The 21,351-nt window shown below is 35.1% G+C and overlaps 1 protein-coding gene across 1 annotated transcript; it reads right to left on the minus strand.

The window, feature by feature from the left end:
* Window positions 1–787: 787 nt before the first annotated feature.
* On the minus strand, window positions 788–3,551 carry LOC105774523 (putative receptor protein kinase ZmPK1). Its single transcript, XM_012597036.2, has one exon. The coding sequence runs from the start codon at window positions 3,420–3,422 to the stop codon at window positions 1,023–1,025; it is 2,400 nt and encodes a 799-aa protein (XP_012452490.1). The 5' UTR covers window positions 3,423–3,551; the 3' UTR covers window positions 788–1,022.
* Between the last annotated feature and the right edge of the window lie 17,800 nt (window positions 3,552–21,351).

Genomic DNA, 21,351 nt, shown 5'->3' on the forward strand with positions numbered 1-21,351 from the left:
CATATTCCGGCCAGGCCAGACTCGGGGGCAAAAAAGCCTTACCCGTGGCCCGACCTATTTTCTAAACGGGAAATTCTTTTACCTAATCTCATTTTTCGAACATATATTTTTACTAAATTCTCTCGTTTTACGAGCATACCTATATTTACAAATTATTACTATAAAAATCCAGTTTTAATGGTGGCTTCCATATAACATCAATTAATTAAAGAATCCGTTGACATCTGTTAGCAGCCGTGTTCCTCTGTAAATGAAAATAATTTTCTATTTTTTTAATTAAGTTTATATTGGAGTTCTTATAAAAAATAATAAGATATTAACAACAATTTGACTTAATTAAAAAATTAATAAATTTATAGAACTAAAATAGTACATCTTTTCAAGTTTCAATTCTCTACCTATACAAAAACTCAATAATATAGTTTAGATTGTCTTCTCCTCAAATAATTCTGCATTTAATATATAAAATAAAATTAAAACTAATATTCATCTCTATCATTTTTATTTTAAATATTCACAATTTTATTAGTCTAATATAATTTTTTATACAATGTTAGGAGTCGTGATGAAATCACATGATTTGAATTCGTATAAAATAATATCGATAAAAAGTTTAACCGCCACTACATATAAATCAAGTTACTTTCATCAATAAATAAATTAGTAAAAAGTCTTACACAATAAACAAGAATTAAATTCAATTACAACTGAAGCTATAGCTTGTCATTATAAGCGATAGTGATTAATCTCTTCATCATCGTAGCTGTTTTTCGAAAATTTAAATGACTGTTCATGAAATATCTCGCAATCTTATTAAACAAACTTTTTTTTTAACCATTACAAGCATACAAATTTGGGGAAGGGATGTAATAGCCAAGACCCGCACCTAGAGTCTTGAGATACAAACATAGTTTACAAATATTTACATTAATCCCTAATGGGGTACAACAATGTAGAAGAAGGGTCTTAACATAATTTGATGATAGTTCCCATTACTAATGGAGATAATCATAATCTGTGGTTCAATGGCTTCCATGTTGAAGCAGCATTTCGACCACTTCCCCCATTGTGGGTCTTTCATCTTTATCTTCCTCAACACAACGAAGTGCTACATTAACCATAATTACCATCTCAGCCTCATCATATATACCTTCAAGCTTGGAATCTATTACCTCATGCTTCCATGGTTCATTCTGTTTGGCTCTTCCCATTTGCTCTCTCACCCAGCCTACTAACGTTCTTTGCCCTTTCGAATTTTCATCATCACTCATTTTGCATCCCATTGCAGGGCTTTTCCCTGTCACTAACTCCAATAAAACGATCCCATAGCTATAGACATCAACTTTGGAAGTAATGGGAAGATTAAAGACCCATTCAGGTGCCATATAACCTCTTGTTCCTCGAATCCTCGAAACTTGCGAATGTTTAACGTCGCCTCTATTTAGCAACCAAGACAAGCCAAAATCCGACACTTTGGGTTGGTATTTAGAGTCTATGAGAATGTTTTGAGGCTTTATATCACAATGGAGAACCCATTCCAAGCATTCTTCATGTAAATAAGCTAAGCCTCTTGCTGTTCCCAAAGCAATATCGAATCTTTTGCTCCAATCAAGTGATTTAAAAGAAAGGGTTTCGGCTAAAGATCCATGTTCCATGTACTCGTACACTAAGAGCCTATGTTTTCCCTCAGCACAATAGCCCCACATCTCTATCAAGTTCATGTGGTTAAGCTTCCCAATGGTGTTTACTTCTGCTAAGAATTCGGCTTCTCCTTTGTTAGCATCCATGAGTCGTTTGATCGCTGCTATTCGACCGTCGGACAACGTTGCTTTGTACACTATTCCACCTGCACCTCTTCCAATCTCTTGTGAGAACTTATTAGTAGCCTTTTTAAGCTCTCCATAGGTGAATTTTCTGAAACCAGTTGTAGCTAAATGGTAGCCTGCATTGGGGCTTGAATTATCATTGGTTCTAATGAATAAATTCCATACTAACAAAATGGTAATAAACTCAACTCCCCCTATAGCACAAGCTGTCCAAAGAGCAAATCTCAATGACTCATTTTCACTCCTTTTGGTATATTTTCGTTCAAGCTCCTGCACTTCATTAGAACATTGTAACTCAGGATGTTCAACAGTATCAATGTAAGAAGAGACAATAGCTTTAGGCAATTTCACATAGAAATCAGCATTAAAATTAGGTGGTCGATGTCCATTCAACAACTGTGTCTTGGGATAACAATATGTACCATCTGATTCATGTGCTTTAATAAACCTGAATTGAAACCCTTTACAATCACACAACTGCAAACAAATTTGCTTGCAACCTTCCAAGGTGACATTAGTATACAACTTGAAATCATAGCCATAGAATTCAACATGACGGAGCTTTAAGAAACCAAACTGATGATCAGTTTGGTTACAAGGAAGATGAAACTCTGGCTCACAACCAAGAGACCAATCACTAAGATTCTTCAACTTATACCCTGGACTACAACTACAGTCCCTTCCAAAACTAGGAGAATAAATACATATACTGTTTGGTCCACAACATCCATGAACCATACATGGTTGAAGAAAGGCTTGCCATGAAACAACCCAAGCTTTTGTATCTTCACTTAGACTATATAACCTAAGATTACCATCAAAATCCATTTTCAACATCCTTGAGATGTTCAAACCATAATCAGCTGACAAGAAAGTGAAATTATCAGTTGAACTGAAATTACCCCAAGAGTCTAAAACAGCTATTTTGGTGTTATTGAATGTGGATCTTCCAGCTTCCCATCTCAATAGCCATGGACTTGGCCAATAAACACTTGAAAACTCTGGACCTTTGTAGACAAGGCAAAGCACATTATCTGTGTCGAAATACAGCTGATAATAACCCGAAGAGTAATTCCCTTGGCTTCTCCTTGAAACAAGCTTTGAATTCTCATTGAATGGTTGAGAAGGAAGAAGAGTATCCGTGGGTGAATCATAGCTTTGCCATAATATAAGACCTTCCACATCACACAAGATAAGGTTGCCACCATTTTCAAGCTTCAAGTATGAAGGCATAGGTGACATAGTTTTTGTTTCCCATACAATGATATGACCAGCATCTTTTAAAACAAGGTTACCTGATTTTAACAGACAAAGCTTTGAGAATCTACCATTGACTGGTTGATCCCTATTTGCCATCCAAACAATGGTGCAACTGTTGGCATCACAGGTTGGTTTATTGAACCATATGGCAAAGGAATAAGCGTTTTGGCCAACAGGATGGAAACCAGCACTGAAACTTCCATCAGGTGATGTCAAAACATCAGCTGGTGTCTCCACTGAGAGTGATGAGCCTGCCCGCAGACTATCAGAGGATGAAAAAGAAGGAAAGCAAAGTAAACCCAAAGACAAAACAAGAGGAATCAATGGTGTAGCCATGGAATTTTTTGTGAAAATGGAGAAAGGCAAGAGTGGTTGAAAGAACAACAGTTTTAGAGGGGTTTTCTGGAAGTATTAGATGAAAATTGATGTGATTGCCTATGTCGTGGAATAGGAATGAAAATGATCTGATTTAATGACGGTTTTATAATTTTTTGAAATTAGAGTGGATTATTGTAGCAGCGGACACCAGAAGACAAATTTAGTGACAACATTGACAAACTTTAGTGTCAAATCATGTAATTAATAGAAGACAGCTAATAAGTAGAGAAAATATCAGTTCCAATTCACACTTGCCGATGGAAACGGCAACTGCAAATTGCAGACGACAACAATTTATTATTTTATTGACATCCACATTCCAATGTATAATAAATACTGAAATTTATATTAGTTGAAAAGATAATATTTTATATCTTAAAAATTATATTATAAAAAATTATCAATTAAATATTATTTACAGATATAAATATAATTAATGCATTTTATAATTATTTATCGCATTTGATTTATTGATTAAAAGTATTTATCACATCATTAAAGTTGTTGGATGTTAAATTAATTTGTTTAAGTCAATTAAATTTATTTTGATAAGTCGATCTGATTATGATTAGAAGTTAATTATTTATGAAAATTTATATTAAATATATGTTGGTGAATAAGCTTGGTTATAGTTAGAAGTTAAATATGTTAAAATTTGATCTAACCTACCTATTCTCAAATCTAAATATTTGGGCTTTCAATCTAGGCTTCGATAATTAAACCTATTGGACCAACCTATTTTGTGTACAAGTTGATATATTATTGGTAAGTTGCAAATTTATTTATAATTTATTCTTAAAATTTTAGCTTAATCCAAATTCATAAAATATTCTATGTTGCAAATATATTGTTATATTGACTTGTCATTTTTACATAATACTTGTAAAAATTATATTGAGAGAAGGAGTTGGAGGTTAGTAAAAATAGTAAAGGTAATGATAAGGAGCAAGGAGTTGAAAAGAAGTTAGATAAGGGGGAGTGGAGGTCGCAAGGAAAAGAAGAATGAATAAGTATAAAGGGTATTAGGAGGATCGAGCGGCGGCGTGCATAAAAGGCTAGTCTATATTTAAACGATCTTTTAGAAGTTATCCATTTTGCATTAGCAACATTCCCCTGTAAATGTAAAAGAATTAGAAATTTTTATAAATATGAGAAAAGGTAAAACGTGAGAAGAGTAACAACGAAATTAGCTGTTTAAACATTAGTATCTTGTTGATTTGAACTAAGTACGTTATGAAATGAATGGTTCTTCACGAATCTTAAATTTATTAAGATAAGTGTTAACTTATGACACACGACTAATTTGTGTTCGAATCGAGACTATTTCAATATGGGCACGGAAACAGGCCGAACGACTGCATGTGTGTTGAGCTTTTAGCCTCAATTGCTCAATGAGGATACGAGGCAAATCTATATTTAAACCCTCTCACAAGCTTACCCACTTTGTATTACTAACAAAGGATAGAGAAAAGAAAGGTTTGTGTTGATGATACACTAGTTGCTGAAACTTTGAGAGAAGGGTTATTAGTAGCTGTTGTACATGATTATAAAGATATTATTTTGGAGTCGAATTCGAAAATGGCTATTGATGAAATACTGATAGAAGGAGATGGCAGCTTAGACCTTTACTTGTGGATATTGATGATTAGGTTTCTAAGTGTCATAGGGTTCGTTTGTAAAAGGTGAAGCGTACCGCTAATGAAGCAGCAAATTATCTTGCTAGACATTGCAGGGATGGATTTGAGGCTGAGGGCTAGGTTAAGAAACCTCTATCCTCGTTGATGTTCATCTTAAGCAAGGATGGCCTTCCTTGCCCGCATTGATTTTTTTGTCTTTGTGGGTTGCAGGGATTTTTATATCTGTTCTCTGTTATCCAGGCTCCTTGTTACGTGGTGTTTTTTTATTGTTCCTTGCTTGCATTGATTTTTATCTTTGGCTAAAGCTATACGGAAGTGTCGATTAAATTTTAACTTAATTGATATTAGTATTGTTATTAATGCAATAAATATAAGTTTGAGTGTAATAAATATATTTTATATTAAGAGTAAAAAAATATTATGAGTAATTTTAGTCCTTCTATAAAAAACCAACAATACAAAACTAATGGTGGGTTTGGATGGACGATTGGGTGCTGTGCGGTGCGTTTAACTTACTTTTTCTCTTATGCTACAGTATCACTGCAGTATCTAATCTCACCGTCACCTCTGTTTTTACACTTACCACAGGTAAACGCACCGCCCATCCAAACTCACTGTAAAGCCCAGATTTCGCCCGGACCCAAAATCCAAAATAAAACAATCCATTACATTAGTGGCCCAAAACCGAAATTACACCCAACGGGCCCAAAATAGAAAAACCTAGCCCAAATGACTTTAACAGTTTCGGCAGAAAGGAGCAAACCTTAAGCCCAGCGCCGCATGCCGAGCTCCAAGAATGCGCGCGTTCCACCTCCTCGCACGCCGCCACCGCCAAGGCTCGCCAACCACCGGTCGTCCACGCGTCGACACTGCAAAAATTAAATACAATGGCAAAAAGAAAGCACGGGTAGTTAAGCAGACAAGTAAAGAAGAAGAAAATGTTTTAATTCGCTATAAAAGCCCGAATCTAATCGTTGTTTTTTTTACGAAGGCGATAAAAAAATCAGAAATAGAACGGAGTTTTAAAGGTTGAATCTGATTATTCTCCTTTCTTTTTCACTATTTTTTTCTTGCGTTTTTCTTTCTTTTTTATTTTCTTTTATTTATTTCTTTTGCAAGTCGGTTTTAGTAAAAATTAATAATAAAAAAGGAAAAGAAGAGAACACCTGAATCGGCCCTTGGACTGGCCGGCGATGGTTCTTTGCCGTCGTCGGATTCAGGCTCGAGAGGGGCCAGAGGTCTTGTTTTCTCCTTGACTCCCTTCCAAAAGTTTGGGCCCTCGAAGTAGCTTTCATGATTCGGAACTCCGTTCTTGTGACGCCACCACGATGCCATGGCGACTTGGAGCGGTCTAGAAAAGGGATTGAGGGGATTTGGGGTTCTTAGATTGTCTGAAAGAAGGGAGAAAGAAATGGGGGCTGATTTCTTTTTAGGGTTTTATTTTATTTTATTTTATAAGATTCCATACGGCGTCGTTTAGGGGGGAAGACCTGCGCAATATTGCCTTAATGGGTAATTTGCGCCTTTGGTCCCTCTAATCTGTGCATATTCACTGCTACCTTTTGTTTCATTTTAATTTTTGACCACATGTTTCGCTTGTTCCAATCGGCCCATGTTGAATGTCGCATGAGGGAGTGGATTATTCTCCCAATAGGTCCTCGCCTCTCGGGCGCGCCTATTTCATCCCAAGCCTCTTTTCTTTATTTACGATTTAGACTCGTTTTTATTCAAATTCAGTTTAGTCCTCACCCATTTGGTTCGATTATTTATTCCTTTTTAAAAGAAGTGGGCTCTTTTATCTTCATTAATTTCAGGTTTTTATGTTACTTATTTTATATTGTTCCAAATTTTATTTAATCATTTTATATTATTTATTGTGAATTTTATTATATACATACATATCTTTCAAATTTTTATATATACATATTCTTTTGAAAACGAATGCCCTGTATATTTATTATTTATTATTTTTATTTGTGTTAAGTTTTCCTAAAGTTGTTTACATAAAATTTTATCATTTATTTTTGAGTCATTCTTAATTCGTTTATTTTAAATTATTATTTACTTTAAATTGATTTATATGTTATCTTGTCTTATTTTTATTTGATTATTAATATCGGTTGAAATAATATGTGTTGTGTGTTCATTGTTATAATGTGTATCATAATTTGTTTCTTCATATTCATGTATGTGTGTGTATCATTTATCATAAATTGCTATTTCATGTCATATATTATCATTTCATTTCGTTTCATCATTTTAAAGTCGCATTCATTTTTTCTTCACAACCTAATAAATATATTCCGTTCAAAGGTTGTACACGTTATTATTCAAAATAATAATAATTTCAAATAAGGCAATATTTTGTATTTTGGAAATTTTGAGAAATTGTACCCTAACTTACTGGGTCTCGATTTTCTCGTTAATCCTAAATAGCAAAATATCCTTTTAAATTTCTAAGCGCATAAAATTTCAAAAATAAAGGTAATATTTCTATACTTAGAAAATTCAAGAAATCGTGCCCTAACTTATCGGGCTTCGGTTTGTATCGTTGATTCTAAGTAATCGAATATCCTTTTAAAATTAAAATAAATGAGGTTTAAATAAAAATAAAAGGCAAGCTTACTCTCAAAATATGAGGTATTGCGTCCTAACTTACTGGATGTGACATCTTGGTACTTTGAGATAAGGAAGCGTTTTTCATGTTGATTTATTCGAGTAATTTTAAAATAACATACATAAAGAAGGATCGTATTTTAAATTCTTTAAAGTTCTCAATTTTGACACCAAGACATTAAGTAATCAACTAGGTACCAATTTTGGGCGTATCGAGGGTGCTAATCCTTCCTCGTGCGTAACCGACTCCCGAACCCGTCTTTCTGAATTTCGTAGACAAAAATCGTTGTTTTAATAAAAATTAAATCGTTTATTAAAAACAACCACTTTTCGAGGTGACCCGATCACACCTCATCAAAAAAGATCGGTGGCGACTCCCACATTCGATTTTATTTTCAAAACCCAAGTCGACCCCGTTTTAGCAAAAAAATAGTGTCAACAGCTTGGCGACTCCACTGGGGACCAAAATAAGAGGGTCAAGCCACATGTTGATTATTTCTCGTTTTTTTGTCGAAACTTGAAAATTCGATTTAAATTTACGATCCTCTCATTGCATCTCTTTTGTCTTGAGTTATATTTTTCATCATGTTCTGTATTTTATTTTTTATATCTCTGCACATTGCATTGCATGACCACTGGTCACACCCCTTTAAGTGGGAGTGAGAAACTAGTCCTTCGTGAGGTTTTCACCTCCGTGCAGGATAGTAGATCGCTTTCGGGATACATCCGTACCTATGTCTTCGTGAGATTTTCATCTTCGTGCAGCCATAGGGAAATGTATTCCCCTGAACCGAACTCGGTCCGTATGAGCCTATAATGGGTGAGGATCGAGGAATCTGCTGGTTTAGGTACCTTTGTTTTAGAACTAAACCACATGTAGAGAGCCCTAAGAGCCTACCCTAGGTAGAACCACTTCGATACCCTAGTATTCACCCGAATAGGTGTTCTATTTATTCTTGCTTGCTTTTGCTTTGTACTAACCTGTTTTCCTTTTTGTTATGATTGCATTGCATTTTCATCATAAAAAGAGGTGTTGATTCACGTTCGGTTGTTAAATAGAGAGCTTATCATAAGGAAATGGGTTTCTTGATAAAGTGGATAATAATACGGTTGTCCGAATATGGTCCAAGAAAATATGATAAGAGAAGAATGATAGTTTAATGGAGGACTACACAACCATTGCTCCGTGGCCCAAGAGTTCTAGGTGACAAGGATTATTCGAGAGCCGCTGAACTTTCTTAAAAGAGAAGCCAACGAGCACCACGAGGTTGAGTGAGCAACGAGTCACGACCCGGATTGAGTAAAAAGGAGATAGAAGATACGTCCCTTTTGAAGAGTTCGTGAGATTTATCTTAACGCTCGAATGAAGAAGAGGATCGAATGTCTCCGCCTATAAGGGCAAAACCGTATATATATCCACTTTATGTAAAGAGATTTATTTTCTAGTAAAGTTGTTCTAATAGAATTGAACCAAGAATCAACGTCTCTTTTTGCATTCATGCATCTGCATTACATTTCATTGAATGCATATTTTTCATTCATTAACATTACATTTCATTGCATACAATAAATTTCCTAAAATCCAAAAGTGCATTAGTTCAGAACTCTAATACAGAGCTAGATAGTTGATAAAGAATGGGCATTCTTTGAAGTTATCAATGGTATGGAAGGGAAATGTGTTTGTGCCTTTGAAAAATGAACTAAAAAACCTATCAGGGATTTGTTTCTATATCCGTAGAGGCGTTTTAAACAACCGAACTGTGGAGGAGATTCTTGTAATTTTTAGGACCATTTCAGAGTAATATTTGGAACGCTCTTATTGTTCTAAGCCTGGGAGCAATAGAAAATCCTTTTGTGAAAAGGCACATGTCCACTATTCTTTATTTCAACGAAATGCATCTTTGTGTCTTGTTTTGGCAAATATTCTTTTGTTCTTTCCAGTTCATTCATACTCATACCGTACAGATAATTATCCTTCGATTCATTAACTCTTTGAGCGTTCTTTCGTCCCTAGAATAGGTCTCCAAATATCAATGATATGAGCGACACTACTATTGACTCAGAATCTCCTTTTGAGCAAGATATGTGTCTAGGAGAACTTCAAGACTTCGAAGATGATCGAGACTGTAATTTATCTCCTGATTTATTAAAGATGGTAGAGCAAGTCGAAAAGCAAATCTTACCTTACAAAAAAATCAGTTGGAAATTGTGAGCTTAGGAGAAGAGAAAAAGGTGAAGATCAGAGCCTGTATCACAGCAGAGACGAAGCGAGATGTCATTGAGTTACTCCAAGAATTCAAAGATGTTTTCACATGATCAAGATATGCTTGAGCTACAAAGACGTGTGGACGCCCTTAAGGAAAAAAAAATCTTGGAAGAGGTCTATACGGGTGTCTGAGGAACACATGCATTGATTTTGCAATGGCCAAGTGAATCATGAGATATGGGTACTGCTGTTCCACCATGGAAGGGGATTGCATCAGTTATACCAAGAAACGCCACAAGAGCCAAATTTACGGGGACAAAATTCAGGTACCTTCATCTATTCATGTTATGACTTTTCCATGACCTTTCTCTATGTGGGGGCATGGAGGTTATTGGGCAAATCTCGCCAAAAGCTTCTAGCGGTTATCGAGTCATCTTTGTAGTCATCGATTACTTCATTAGGTGGGTGGAAGCTGCTTCATATGCCAATATCACAAAGCTGACAATCAACAAATTTCTTGAAGAATCATATGTCAATATGGAATGCCAAAAAGGATCATATTAGACAATGCATTGAATTTGAACAACCGCACGACATCAGAAGTTTGCAGTCTGTTCAAGATTAACATCATGTCGCCTCAAAATGAACAGTTCAGTGGAGGCAAAAACAAAAAAACAAAAAAAAAGCAAAAAAGCAAAAAAAATAAAAAAAAAGGAAGCAAAAAAAAAGAGAAAACAAAAGAAAAAAACAAAAAAATAAAAAATAAAAAATAAGAGAAAAAAACCTCTACCGGGGCAACTCATTTCTCAATGGCATTTGGAATAGGGATAGTTTTACCCATCGAAGTTGATATTTCTTCCCTTCGAGTCTTGTCAAAGTTGAAGTTGGATGAAGTAGAATGGATCCAGGTCCGATATAATTGAAGAGAAAAGGTTAAAAGCTATCCGTCATGGTCAAATGTACCAAAAGCAAATGATGCGAGCTCACCAAAAAGGTTCACCCTAGAGAATTCCATGAGGGGACCTAATATCGAGGAAGATCCTTCCCATGCAAAAGGACTTCATAGGAAAGTGTATGTCAAACTGGAAAGGACCTTATGCGGAAGGCCTTATCTGAAAAAGCGTCGATATTGACCAAGATGGATGGCAAAAACCGGCCTAATCTTGAGAATTCTGATTCAAGCAATAAATACTTCACTCGAAAAAAGAAACAAAAAAAGAAAAAGAACAAAAAGAAAAAGGAGAGGCCAAGGTGAAAACCCGCAAATGGCGCCTTGAGACCAAAGGGGTTTTGAATTGAAAACCCAGGAATGGGCAGTTCAAATTTTGATCAAAGGTGGGGCATGCGATAGTCTTGCCCTTTCTGAATTAATAAGAAGGAGAGATGCTACATCTTGGGGCATCAACAAAGTCTTCTAGGACTTCTAAACACATATCAAGTTCAAAAGGGTCCTTAAGAATTTTGGGGCAGAGAAGCTCATGCTACGATATCTGGGGCACCTATTTCCATTTTATCCATTTTTTGTATTTTTGACAAAATACACCATCTTGATTAATTTATTCTCATTTTGTATTCTAGCAAAATTTGCTATCTTGATTGATTTGTTCATTTAGAGCTTTGCTCTTAACAAATTTCCATCTTATCCGTTGTGATAATCTTTTTCATCTTATTCATCTCGTATCTCAGCAAAACATGCTATCTTGATTGATTTGTTTGTTTAGAGCTTTACTCTCAACAAAATTTCATTTTGTCCACTTTGATAATCTTTTTCAAGCATTTTTCATTGAAATAACGATTAATGGACTGACAATACTATGCAGAAGGAGTTCTGCATATTACTCTGAAAGTTTCTAAATAATACAAAGACCTGAAACAGGACTATTGCTTAGAACTAACCAAACCTGAGGGTTGAAAACATTTGAGAATGGATAGTCTAAATTGAGACTATTTCTTTGAATCTTCTGTCAAAGATACTTGCTGAACAAAAAAACATCAATGATAGAACCTTGATGAACAGCGAGGAACGACAACCCAAACATTAAAAGGGATCATTCTCATAACATTCGACATTCATTCAAATCTAGTTAGGAGCATTTGATTCATTCTGATCATGTCATCCTAATCACTAGGCATAAATAGGTTCATAAAATAGATTATACAGGTCATGTTCATCAGGGAATAGAGCAATGAAGTTAACAGATCTTGCCTTCCTGTATTTGGTAGCGAAGCAGATCGAAGATGGCAGATTTTACCTCCCTGACTACAGAGGAGTATATTGAAGCCGATAACTCTATCTCCCTGTATTTGGCAGTGGAATAGATTGAAGATTACAGATCTTGCCTTCCTGTATTTGGCAGCGAAGCAGATCGAAGATGGCAGATTTTACCTCCCTGACTACAGAGGAGTACATTAAAGCCGATAACTCTATCTCCCTGTATTTGGCAGTGGAATAGATTGAAGATTGCAGATCTTGTCTTCCTGTATTTGGCAGCGAAGCAGATCGAAGATGGCAGATTTTACCTCCCTGACTACAGAGGAGTACATTGAAGCCGATAACTCTATCTCCCTGTATTTGGCAGTGGAATAGATTGAAGATTGCAGATCTTGCCTTCCTGTATTTGGCAGCGAAGCAGATCGAAGATGACAGATTTTACCTCATTGACTACAGAGGAGTACATTGAAGCCGATAACTCTATCTCCCTGTATTTGGCAGTGGAATAGATTGAAGATTGCAGATTTTGCCTTCCTGTATTTGGCAGGGAAGCAGATCGTAGATGGCAGATTTTACTTTCCTGACTACAGAGGAGTACATTGAAGCCGATAACTCTATCTCCCTGTATTTGGTAGTGGAATAGATTGAAGATTGCAGATCTTGCCTTCCTGTTTTGGCAGCGAAGCAGATCGAAGATGACAGATTTTACCTCCCTGACTACAGAGGAGTACATTGAAGCCGATAACTCTATCTCCCTGTATTTGGCAGTGGAATAGATTGAAGATTGCAGATCTTGCCTTCCTGTATTTGGCAGCGAAGCAGATCGTAGATGGCAGATTTTACTTTCCTGACTACAGAGGAGTACATTGAAGCTGATAACTCTATCTCCCTGTATTTGGTAGTGGAATAGATTGAAGATTGCAGATCTTGCCTTCCTGTATTTGGCAGCGAAGCAGATCGTAGATGGCAGATTTTACTTTCCTGACTACAGAGGAGTACATTGAAGCCGATAACTCTATCTTCCTGTATTTGGTAGTGGAATAGATTGAAGATTGCAGATCTTGCCTTCCTGTATTTGGCAGCGAAGCAGATCGAAGATGGCAGATTTTACCTCCTTGACTACAGAGGAGTACATTGAAGCCGATAACTCTATCTCCCTGTATTTGGCAGTGGAATAGATTGAAGATTGCAGATCTTGCCTTCCTGTATTTGGCAACAAGCGATCGTAGATGGCGATATTACTTTCCGACTACGAGAGGAGTACATTGAAGCCGATAACTCTATCTCCCTGTATTTGGTAGTGGAATAGATTGAAGATTGCAGATCTTGCCTTCCTGTATTTGGCAGCGAAGCAGATCGAAGATGACAGATTTTACCTCCCTGACTACAGAGGAGTACATTGAAGCCGATAACTCTATCTCCCTGTATTTGGCAGTGGAATAGATTGAAGATTGCAGATCTTGCCTTCCTGTATTTGGCAGCGAAGCAGGTCGAAGATGGCGGATTTTACCTCCCCGATTACGGTGGAGTACATTAAAGCCAGTAGTTCTATCTCCCTGGGCAACAGTGGAATAGAGTGAAGATTACAGATCTTATCTCCCTAAGCAATAGTGGAGCAGATCGCATCAAGTCTTATCTCCTAAGCGATGGCGGAGCGCATGAACCACAGATCTTATCTCCCTAAGCAAAGTGGAGCAGATCGCATCAAGTCTTATCTCCTAAGCGATGGCAGAGCGGACGAACCACAGATCTTATCTCCTAAGCAAGAGGGAGCAGATGGCATCAAGTCTTATCTCCCTAAGCAATAGTGGAGCGCATGAACCACCGATCTTATTTCCTAAGCAATAGTGGAGCAGATCGCATCAAGTCTTATCTCCCTAAACAAGGTGAGCGGACAGAACCACGATCTTATCTCCTAAGCAATAGTGGAGCAGATCGCATCAAGTCTTATCTCCTAAGCGATGAGCAGAGCGAGCAGAACCACGATATTATCTCCTAAGCGATGGCGGAGCGAGCAGAACCACGATCTTATCTCCTAAGCAATAGTGGAGCAGATCATGTCAAATCTTATCTCCTAAGCGAAGAGCAAGCGAGATCGCATCAAGTCTTATCTCCCTAAGCAGTAGCGGAGCGGACAAAACCACAGATCTTATCTCCCTAAGCAATAGTGGAGCAGATCGCATCAAGTCTTATCTCCCTAAGCAGTAACGGAGCGGACAAAACCACAGATCTTATCTCCCTAAGCAATAGTGGAGCAGATCGCATCAAGTCTTATCTCCCTTAGCAGTAGTGGAGCGGACAAAACCACAGATCTTATCTCCTTAAGCAATAGTGGAGCAGACCACATCAAGTCTTATCTCCCTAAGCAATAGCGGAGCGGACAAAACCACAAATCTTATCTCCCTAAGCAGTAGTGGAGCAGATCGCATCAAGTCTTATCTCCCTAAGCAGTAGCGGAGCGGACAAAACCACAGACCTTATCTCCCTAAGCAGTAGTGGAGCAGATCGCATCAAATCTTATCTCCCTGAAGTTGCAGTGGAGTTGACTAAAATCACAAATTTCATCCCCATGGAGTTGCAGCAGAGTAGATTGAAGTCATATCTCTCTAAAGATACCGTGAAGTGGGTCAAAGAAATAAGACGCAGTGGACAAGAATAAGGCTACTTGAAGAAGAAAGGCATCAAGAGGTCAAGACTCGGCAAGACCGGGCAAAATTAGCCTTTCATAGTCTTTGCTCTATTCTCGTTACACGACAATGAGCAAAGAGGGGCAGCTGTAAAGCCCAGATTTCGCCCGGACCCAAAATCCAAAATAAAACAATCCATTACATTAGTGGCCCAAAACCGAAATTACACCCAACGGGCCCAAAATAGAAAAACCTAGCCCAAATGACTTTAACAGTTTCGGCAGAAAGGAGCAAACCTTAAGCCCCAGGCTGCATGCCCAGGCTCCAGCAATGCGCGCCGTTCCACCTCCTCGCACGCCGCCACCGCCCAAGGCTCGCCAACCACCGGTCGTCCACGCGTCTGACACCTGTAAAAATTAAATACAATGGCAAAAAGAAAGCACGCGGGTAGTTAACAGACAGTAAAGAAGAAGAAAATGTTTTTAATTCAGCTATAAAAGCCCGAATCTAATCGTTGTTTTTTTTACGAAGGCAAATAAAAAAAATCAGAAATAGAACGAAGTTTTAAAGGTTGAATCTGATTATTCTCCTTTCATTTTCACTATTTTTTTCTTGCGTTTTTCTTTCTTTTTTATTTTTTTTATTTATTTCTTTTGCAAGTCGGTTTTAGTAAAAATTAATAATAAAAAAGGAAAAGAAGAGAACACCTGAATCGGCCGTTGGACTGGCCGGCGATGGTTCTTTGCCGTCGTCGGATTCAGGCTCGAGAGGGGCCAGAGGTCTTGTTTTCTCCTTGACTCCCTTCCAAAAGTTTGGGCCCTCGAAGTAGCTTTCCGCGATTCGGGAACTCCGTTGCGCGACGCCAGCTACCGGCCATGGCGGCGACTTGGAGCGGTCTAGAAAAGGGATTGAGGGGATTTGGGGTTCTTAGATTGTCTGAAAGAAGGGAGAAAGAAATGGGGGCTGATTTCTTTTTAGGGTTTTATTTTATTTTATTTTATAAGATTCCATACGGCGCCGTTTAGGGGGGAAGACCTGCGCAATATTGCCTTAATGGGTAATTTGCGCCTTTGGTCCCTCTAATCCTGCGGCATATTCACTGCTACCTTTTGTTTCATTTTAATTTTTGACCACATGTTTCGCGCTTGTTCCAATCTGGCCCATGTTGAATGTCGCGCATGAGGGAGTGGATTATTCTCCCAATAGGTCCCTCGCCTCTCGGGCGCGCCCTATTTCAGTCCCAAGCCTCTTTTCTTTATTTACGATTTAGACTCCGTTTTTTATTCAAATTCAGTTTCGTCCTCAGCCCATTTGGTTCAGTTATTTATTCCTTTTTAAAAAGAAGTGGGCTCTTTTATCTTCATTAATTTCAGGTTTTTATGTTACTTATTTTATATTGTTCCAAATTTTATTTAATCATTTTTATATTATTTATTGTGAATTTTATTATATACATACACATATCTTTCAAATTTTTTATATATACATATTCTTTTGAAAACGAATGCCTGTATATTTATTATTTATTATTTTTATTTGTGTTAAGTTTTCCTAAAGTTGTTTACATAAAATTTTTATCATTTATTTTGAGTCATTCTTAATTCGTTTATTTTAAATTATTATTTACTTTAAATTGATTTATATGTTATCTTGTCTTATTTTTATTTGATTATTAATATCGGTTGAAATAATATGTGTTGTGTGTTCATTGTTATAATGTGTATCATAATTTGTTTCTTCATATTCATGTATGTGTGTGTATCATTTATCATAAATTGCTATTTCATGTCATATATTATCATTTCATTTCGTTTCATCATTTTAAAGTCGCATTCATTTTTTTCTTCACAACCTAATAAATATATTCCGTTCAAAGGTTGTACACGTTATTATTCAAAATAATAATAATTTCAAATAAGGCAATATTTTGTATTTTGGAAATTTTGAGAAATTGTACCCTAACTTACTGGGTCTCGATTTTCTCGTTAATCCTAAATAGCAAAATATCCTTTTAAATTTCTAAGCGCATAATATTTCAAAAATAAAGGTAATATTTCTATACTTAGAAAATTCAAGAAATCGTGCCCTAACTTACTGGGCTTCGGTTTTTATCGTTGATTCTAAGTAACTGAATATCCTTTTAAAATTAAAATAAATGTGGTTTAAATAAAAAATAAAAGGCAAGCTTACTCTCAAAATATGAGGTATTGCGTCCTAACTTACTGGATGTGACATCTTGGTACTTTGAGATAAGGAAGCGTTTTTCATGTTGATTTATTCGAGTAATTTTAAAATAACATACATAAAGAAGGATCGTATTTTTAAATTCTTTAAAGTTCTCAATTTTCGACACCAAGACATTAAGTAATCAACTAGGTACCAATTTTGGGCGTATCGAGGGTGCTAATCCTTCCTCGTGCGTAACCGACTCCCGAACCCGTCTTTCTGAATTTCGTAGACAAAAATCGTTGTTTTAATAAAAATTAAATCGTTTATTAAAAACAACCACTTTTCGAGGTGACCCGATCACACCTCATCAAAAAAGATCGGTGGCGACTCCCACATTCGATTTTATTTTCAAAACCCAAGTCGACCCCGTTTTAGCAAAAAAATGGTGTCAACACTCACTTTATGAGTGCAAGCATCTTCCATTTCAGCAATCTGCGGTGTAAATTTTCTTTGGAAGAAACCATGCAAATGTCTTTCTTTCTCTCTCACTTCTAAAAACCAGAGTTTACAATTTCTTTTTCTTAAGAAAAGTTTATAACTTGAACCAATTTCATAATTGAATGAACAATAAATTACTTAAGTGTCAAAACTGTTTTACATTACTCAGAATCACAAAAACTAGATATGGCAGACTAATTAACCCTACAAAGAATGACCACCCATTGCCCAGCCTCAGCCTGAACTTATTGCAGACATTACAAAAGAATATGATCAACACAAATAGAAAGCATCAAAAATTGAACAAAACAAATAAATAATAATGAACTAAACAAATGCAGCCACTAAAGAATCAATTGCAGGCTTTGCATTGCATGAGATGAGACCGTAGCTTAATGTCCCTTGCCACCAGAACTTGGACCTGAATTGGGGTTGACAGCATCAGTAAATGCATGACCTTTGCCTCCTTCACTTGGACCTGAATTGGGGTTGACAGCATCAGCAAATGCATGACCTTTGCCTCCTGGACTTGGACCTGAGTTGGTGGTGACAGCATCACTATGTGCATGACCTTTGCCACCAGAACTTGGCCCTGAATTGGTGGTGACAGAATCACTAAATGCATGACCTTTGCCTCCTGGACTAGGACCACTGGTCTTGATTCCATCAAGGCTCAAACCATCAAAGAAAGCCTCAATCCCTTCAGCTATGGAGTTGCCTACTCCAACATCATTGAGAGGACGAGCCATAGAAGAAGAAGAGAAAAACAATGGAGATAGAAGAAGGAAAACAAAGAAGAAAAACTTGAAGTTTCCAGCCATTAGAACCTGTGATGATAAGGTTACTGTAAAGGGTGAGTTTCTTTTCTTTTCTTTTTTCTTACTAAGAAGGCTAAAACTTGATTGTTGATTGGTAAGCTGTGTTGATATGGTTCGTATATTGATATATATAGATTTTGGATATACAGTGATCCATGCGGCTTTGTTATTGGTTTTTGAACTGAAATGAGCTGATTGATGATCAAAGACAGAGATCATATAATTTGACCCAACGAAAAGGTCAGTGAGGAGCTTTGAATGGTTGATTGGCCGCCATCTTTCCTTTAATGTGTCAGTGATGAAGTCGTATAATAGTTAATGGGACGTGTGTACAACATATTTTATTTTGGCTTGGCTGCTAAAAATATTGCTTCTTTTTCAAGAAAAGAAAACAGTAATATTTTTTACAAAATTAAATTATCATTGCATAAAAAAACCTCTTCCATTAAACAATTTTCTATTAAATTTATTATTTATAAATATTTTGTTTTTTATTGATAATAATTTTTAGATTTTTTATAATTTCTTATTTATGGAAAATAAATGTTGTTTATATTCGATTGACCCCATGTTAAAATTCATTAAGTCAAGCTAAAAGAACTAATGTCATTTGATCTAGGTATCGGCTTCTATAACATAAAACAAATATAAATATTCGAATGGAACTCAAAAATTCGGGTAACTGCACATTAAAATCAAACTCGATAACTAAATGGTATATATCAACTCGTTAATAATCAAGATCTTTAGATTAATTTTATGGATTATATTTCAATGTAGCCAGAGTAGAACTCTAATTTTATAAGTAAAATTAAAAGTCATTGTTTATCTCATTTATTTATTATTAAGATTTTTAATTTTACAAGTAGAATTTGTCATTATATTTTTAATTAATATTTAAAAATTAAAAATATATAAATAAATATCAAATAATAATTTAATTGTTTGTAATTATCTATTATTAGAATTTGGGTTATATAGTTGACTATCAATGGGTGGGTCTGGATAGGCGGTACGTTTACTTGTGATTAGTGTAAAAACAACGATAACAATAAGAACATATACTATAACTATAACAATACTATAACGTGAAATAAAAAATAAACTAAACGTACCGCATTTAATTGCCATCTAAATTCACCTAATATCAAGTTATTGTCTACTTTATCCAAGAAAATGAGTTATGTGAAAAATTAATTTGCTTTATTTCCTGTAAACGTCATTAAAAAAGGGTTTGCGTAATTGACTGCATAATAGAACTCTTTTTTTTATTTAACTTTTGATATTTCAAAAAGCAGGTGCTAAAGCCTATAAGCCTAATGAGCTAGCTCTATGCTACACATGAGACCGACCTATAAATAAATAAATAGATAATTGCACCAAACATTTTTTAACTGTAATTTTTACCCTAAATTTTAAATAATTTTAATTACATTTTTAAATTATCGAGATTGAATTAATAAAGTCTTTTATTATTAAAATAGTTATTTTAATTGTTAAATGAGTTGTAAATATTTTAATTTTGAAGTTTTTGATATTTTATCATTCACTCTGACTTTATTTTATTTTTAGTTTTTACTTATAAAAATTATGATGCATCATTTTATTTTTCTTTAATTTTCATTTTAAGTCATATCACACATATAAGATTTATCGTGTCATTTACCAATTAAATTAACAATTTTAATAATAAAAGGATACAATAGTTTAGAGATGTAATGAAATATTTTGAAGTTTGAGACTAAATTTAGAATAAAAATCGTAATTAGAGGTTGTTTAGTACAATTAAATCATAAATAAATTGTGATTTTTTATCTAAGATTTTAGTTTTATACTTTAATTACTATTAAAAATATTTTTTGGGTAAATATTTGATCTTTTTCTAAACTTTCTCAGATGAATTTCATTTTCAATGTTGAAGCTCCACTTTTGATTTTCTAGGAAACTATTGAAAATGAGAAATATGAAGCAATGAGAAGTGTTAAATTTTGAATTGGACTGTTGAATTTGGTATGAAAATGCTAATGGTTGTTGTCAATTTTGCTAGTAGCCTTGAAATTGGTGTCAAAATTCATGTGAACATGGTAAGCTATTATTAATGTAATGTTTAATATAAAAATAATTTTAATTATTTATTAATAATATTAATTAAAACAACCTATTAATAATTTCTTCAAATATAATTTATAAAAACAATAATATTACTAACTTATTTTTTTTCTATACAATACAAGCTTAAACTCACACATGCACACACTACACACAGGCAATTTTATAAATTAAATTTTAATCTCGAGTATAAATAAATTTACTTTAGCCAATAAATTTACCAATATTTTTTATGATATTAGAAATATATATAATGCCCATTATTTAACCATACATATGTTCTTCTATTTGTTATTTTAATAAATATTATTAATACAATGTTTAAACTAAAAACTAAAAATAATTTTATCAATAATATTAATTAAAAACATATTAAAAGTTACTATTTTATTAAAAGAAAAAAATTACTCAACACTTACAACATACAAATTATTATTGTAGAACTGAAATAACATTATCATTTAATACGTTTATAAAGTAACTAGTTTATTTACATTGCTTTTGCAGAGATCCAAACAATCAAGATTAAACAATTACGAGTGCCATCATTTGTTTATGGTATGAGACCAATCTTATTTGGGGTTCGAGTCGAGAGTGGTATTCAAGTAAAGCATTCCCAATAATGATCAACAACTTCAAGCTCTCCATAAGGCAAATGGCTAATTGGATGCTTACACAATTAACCCTCATTTGGAATTTGACTAAAATTGAACTTTCCATTAGAGTCTACCAAACACCAAAGAAGTAAAAGAAGTTCGAGGAGCATGCTAAACAATGACATATTTTTAGGGTTTGAATTCAATCTACAAGTTTCTACTTTATTTGTCATGAAAATATCCCTTTTGGATCCTACAAGGAAATTGCCAAATATGTTCCCAATTCATGCATGTCCAAGCAGCCAGCCAGCCTCCACCAGTCTTCACAAACTCAAAGGAATAGATACAAGTAATAGTGTCACAATTTTGGTTTCAAAGTTGATGGTTTAAGCATAGAAT

The sequence above is a fragment of the Gossypium raimondii genome, chromosome 6 (genome assembly GCF_025698545.1).
Source record: "Gossypium raimondii isolate GPD5lz chromosome 6, ASM2569854v1, whole genome shotgun sequence".
NCBI lineage: Eukaryota > Viridiplantae > Streptophyta > Magnoliopsida > Malvales > Malvaceae > Gossypium > Gossypium raimondii.

Coding starts and splice junctions, on each gene's coding strand:
- LOC105774523 (XM_012597036.2), bottom strand. CDS start 3,422: ATGGCTACACCATTGATTCCTCTTGTTTTGTCTTTGGGTTTACTTTGC.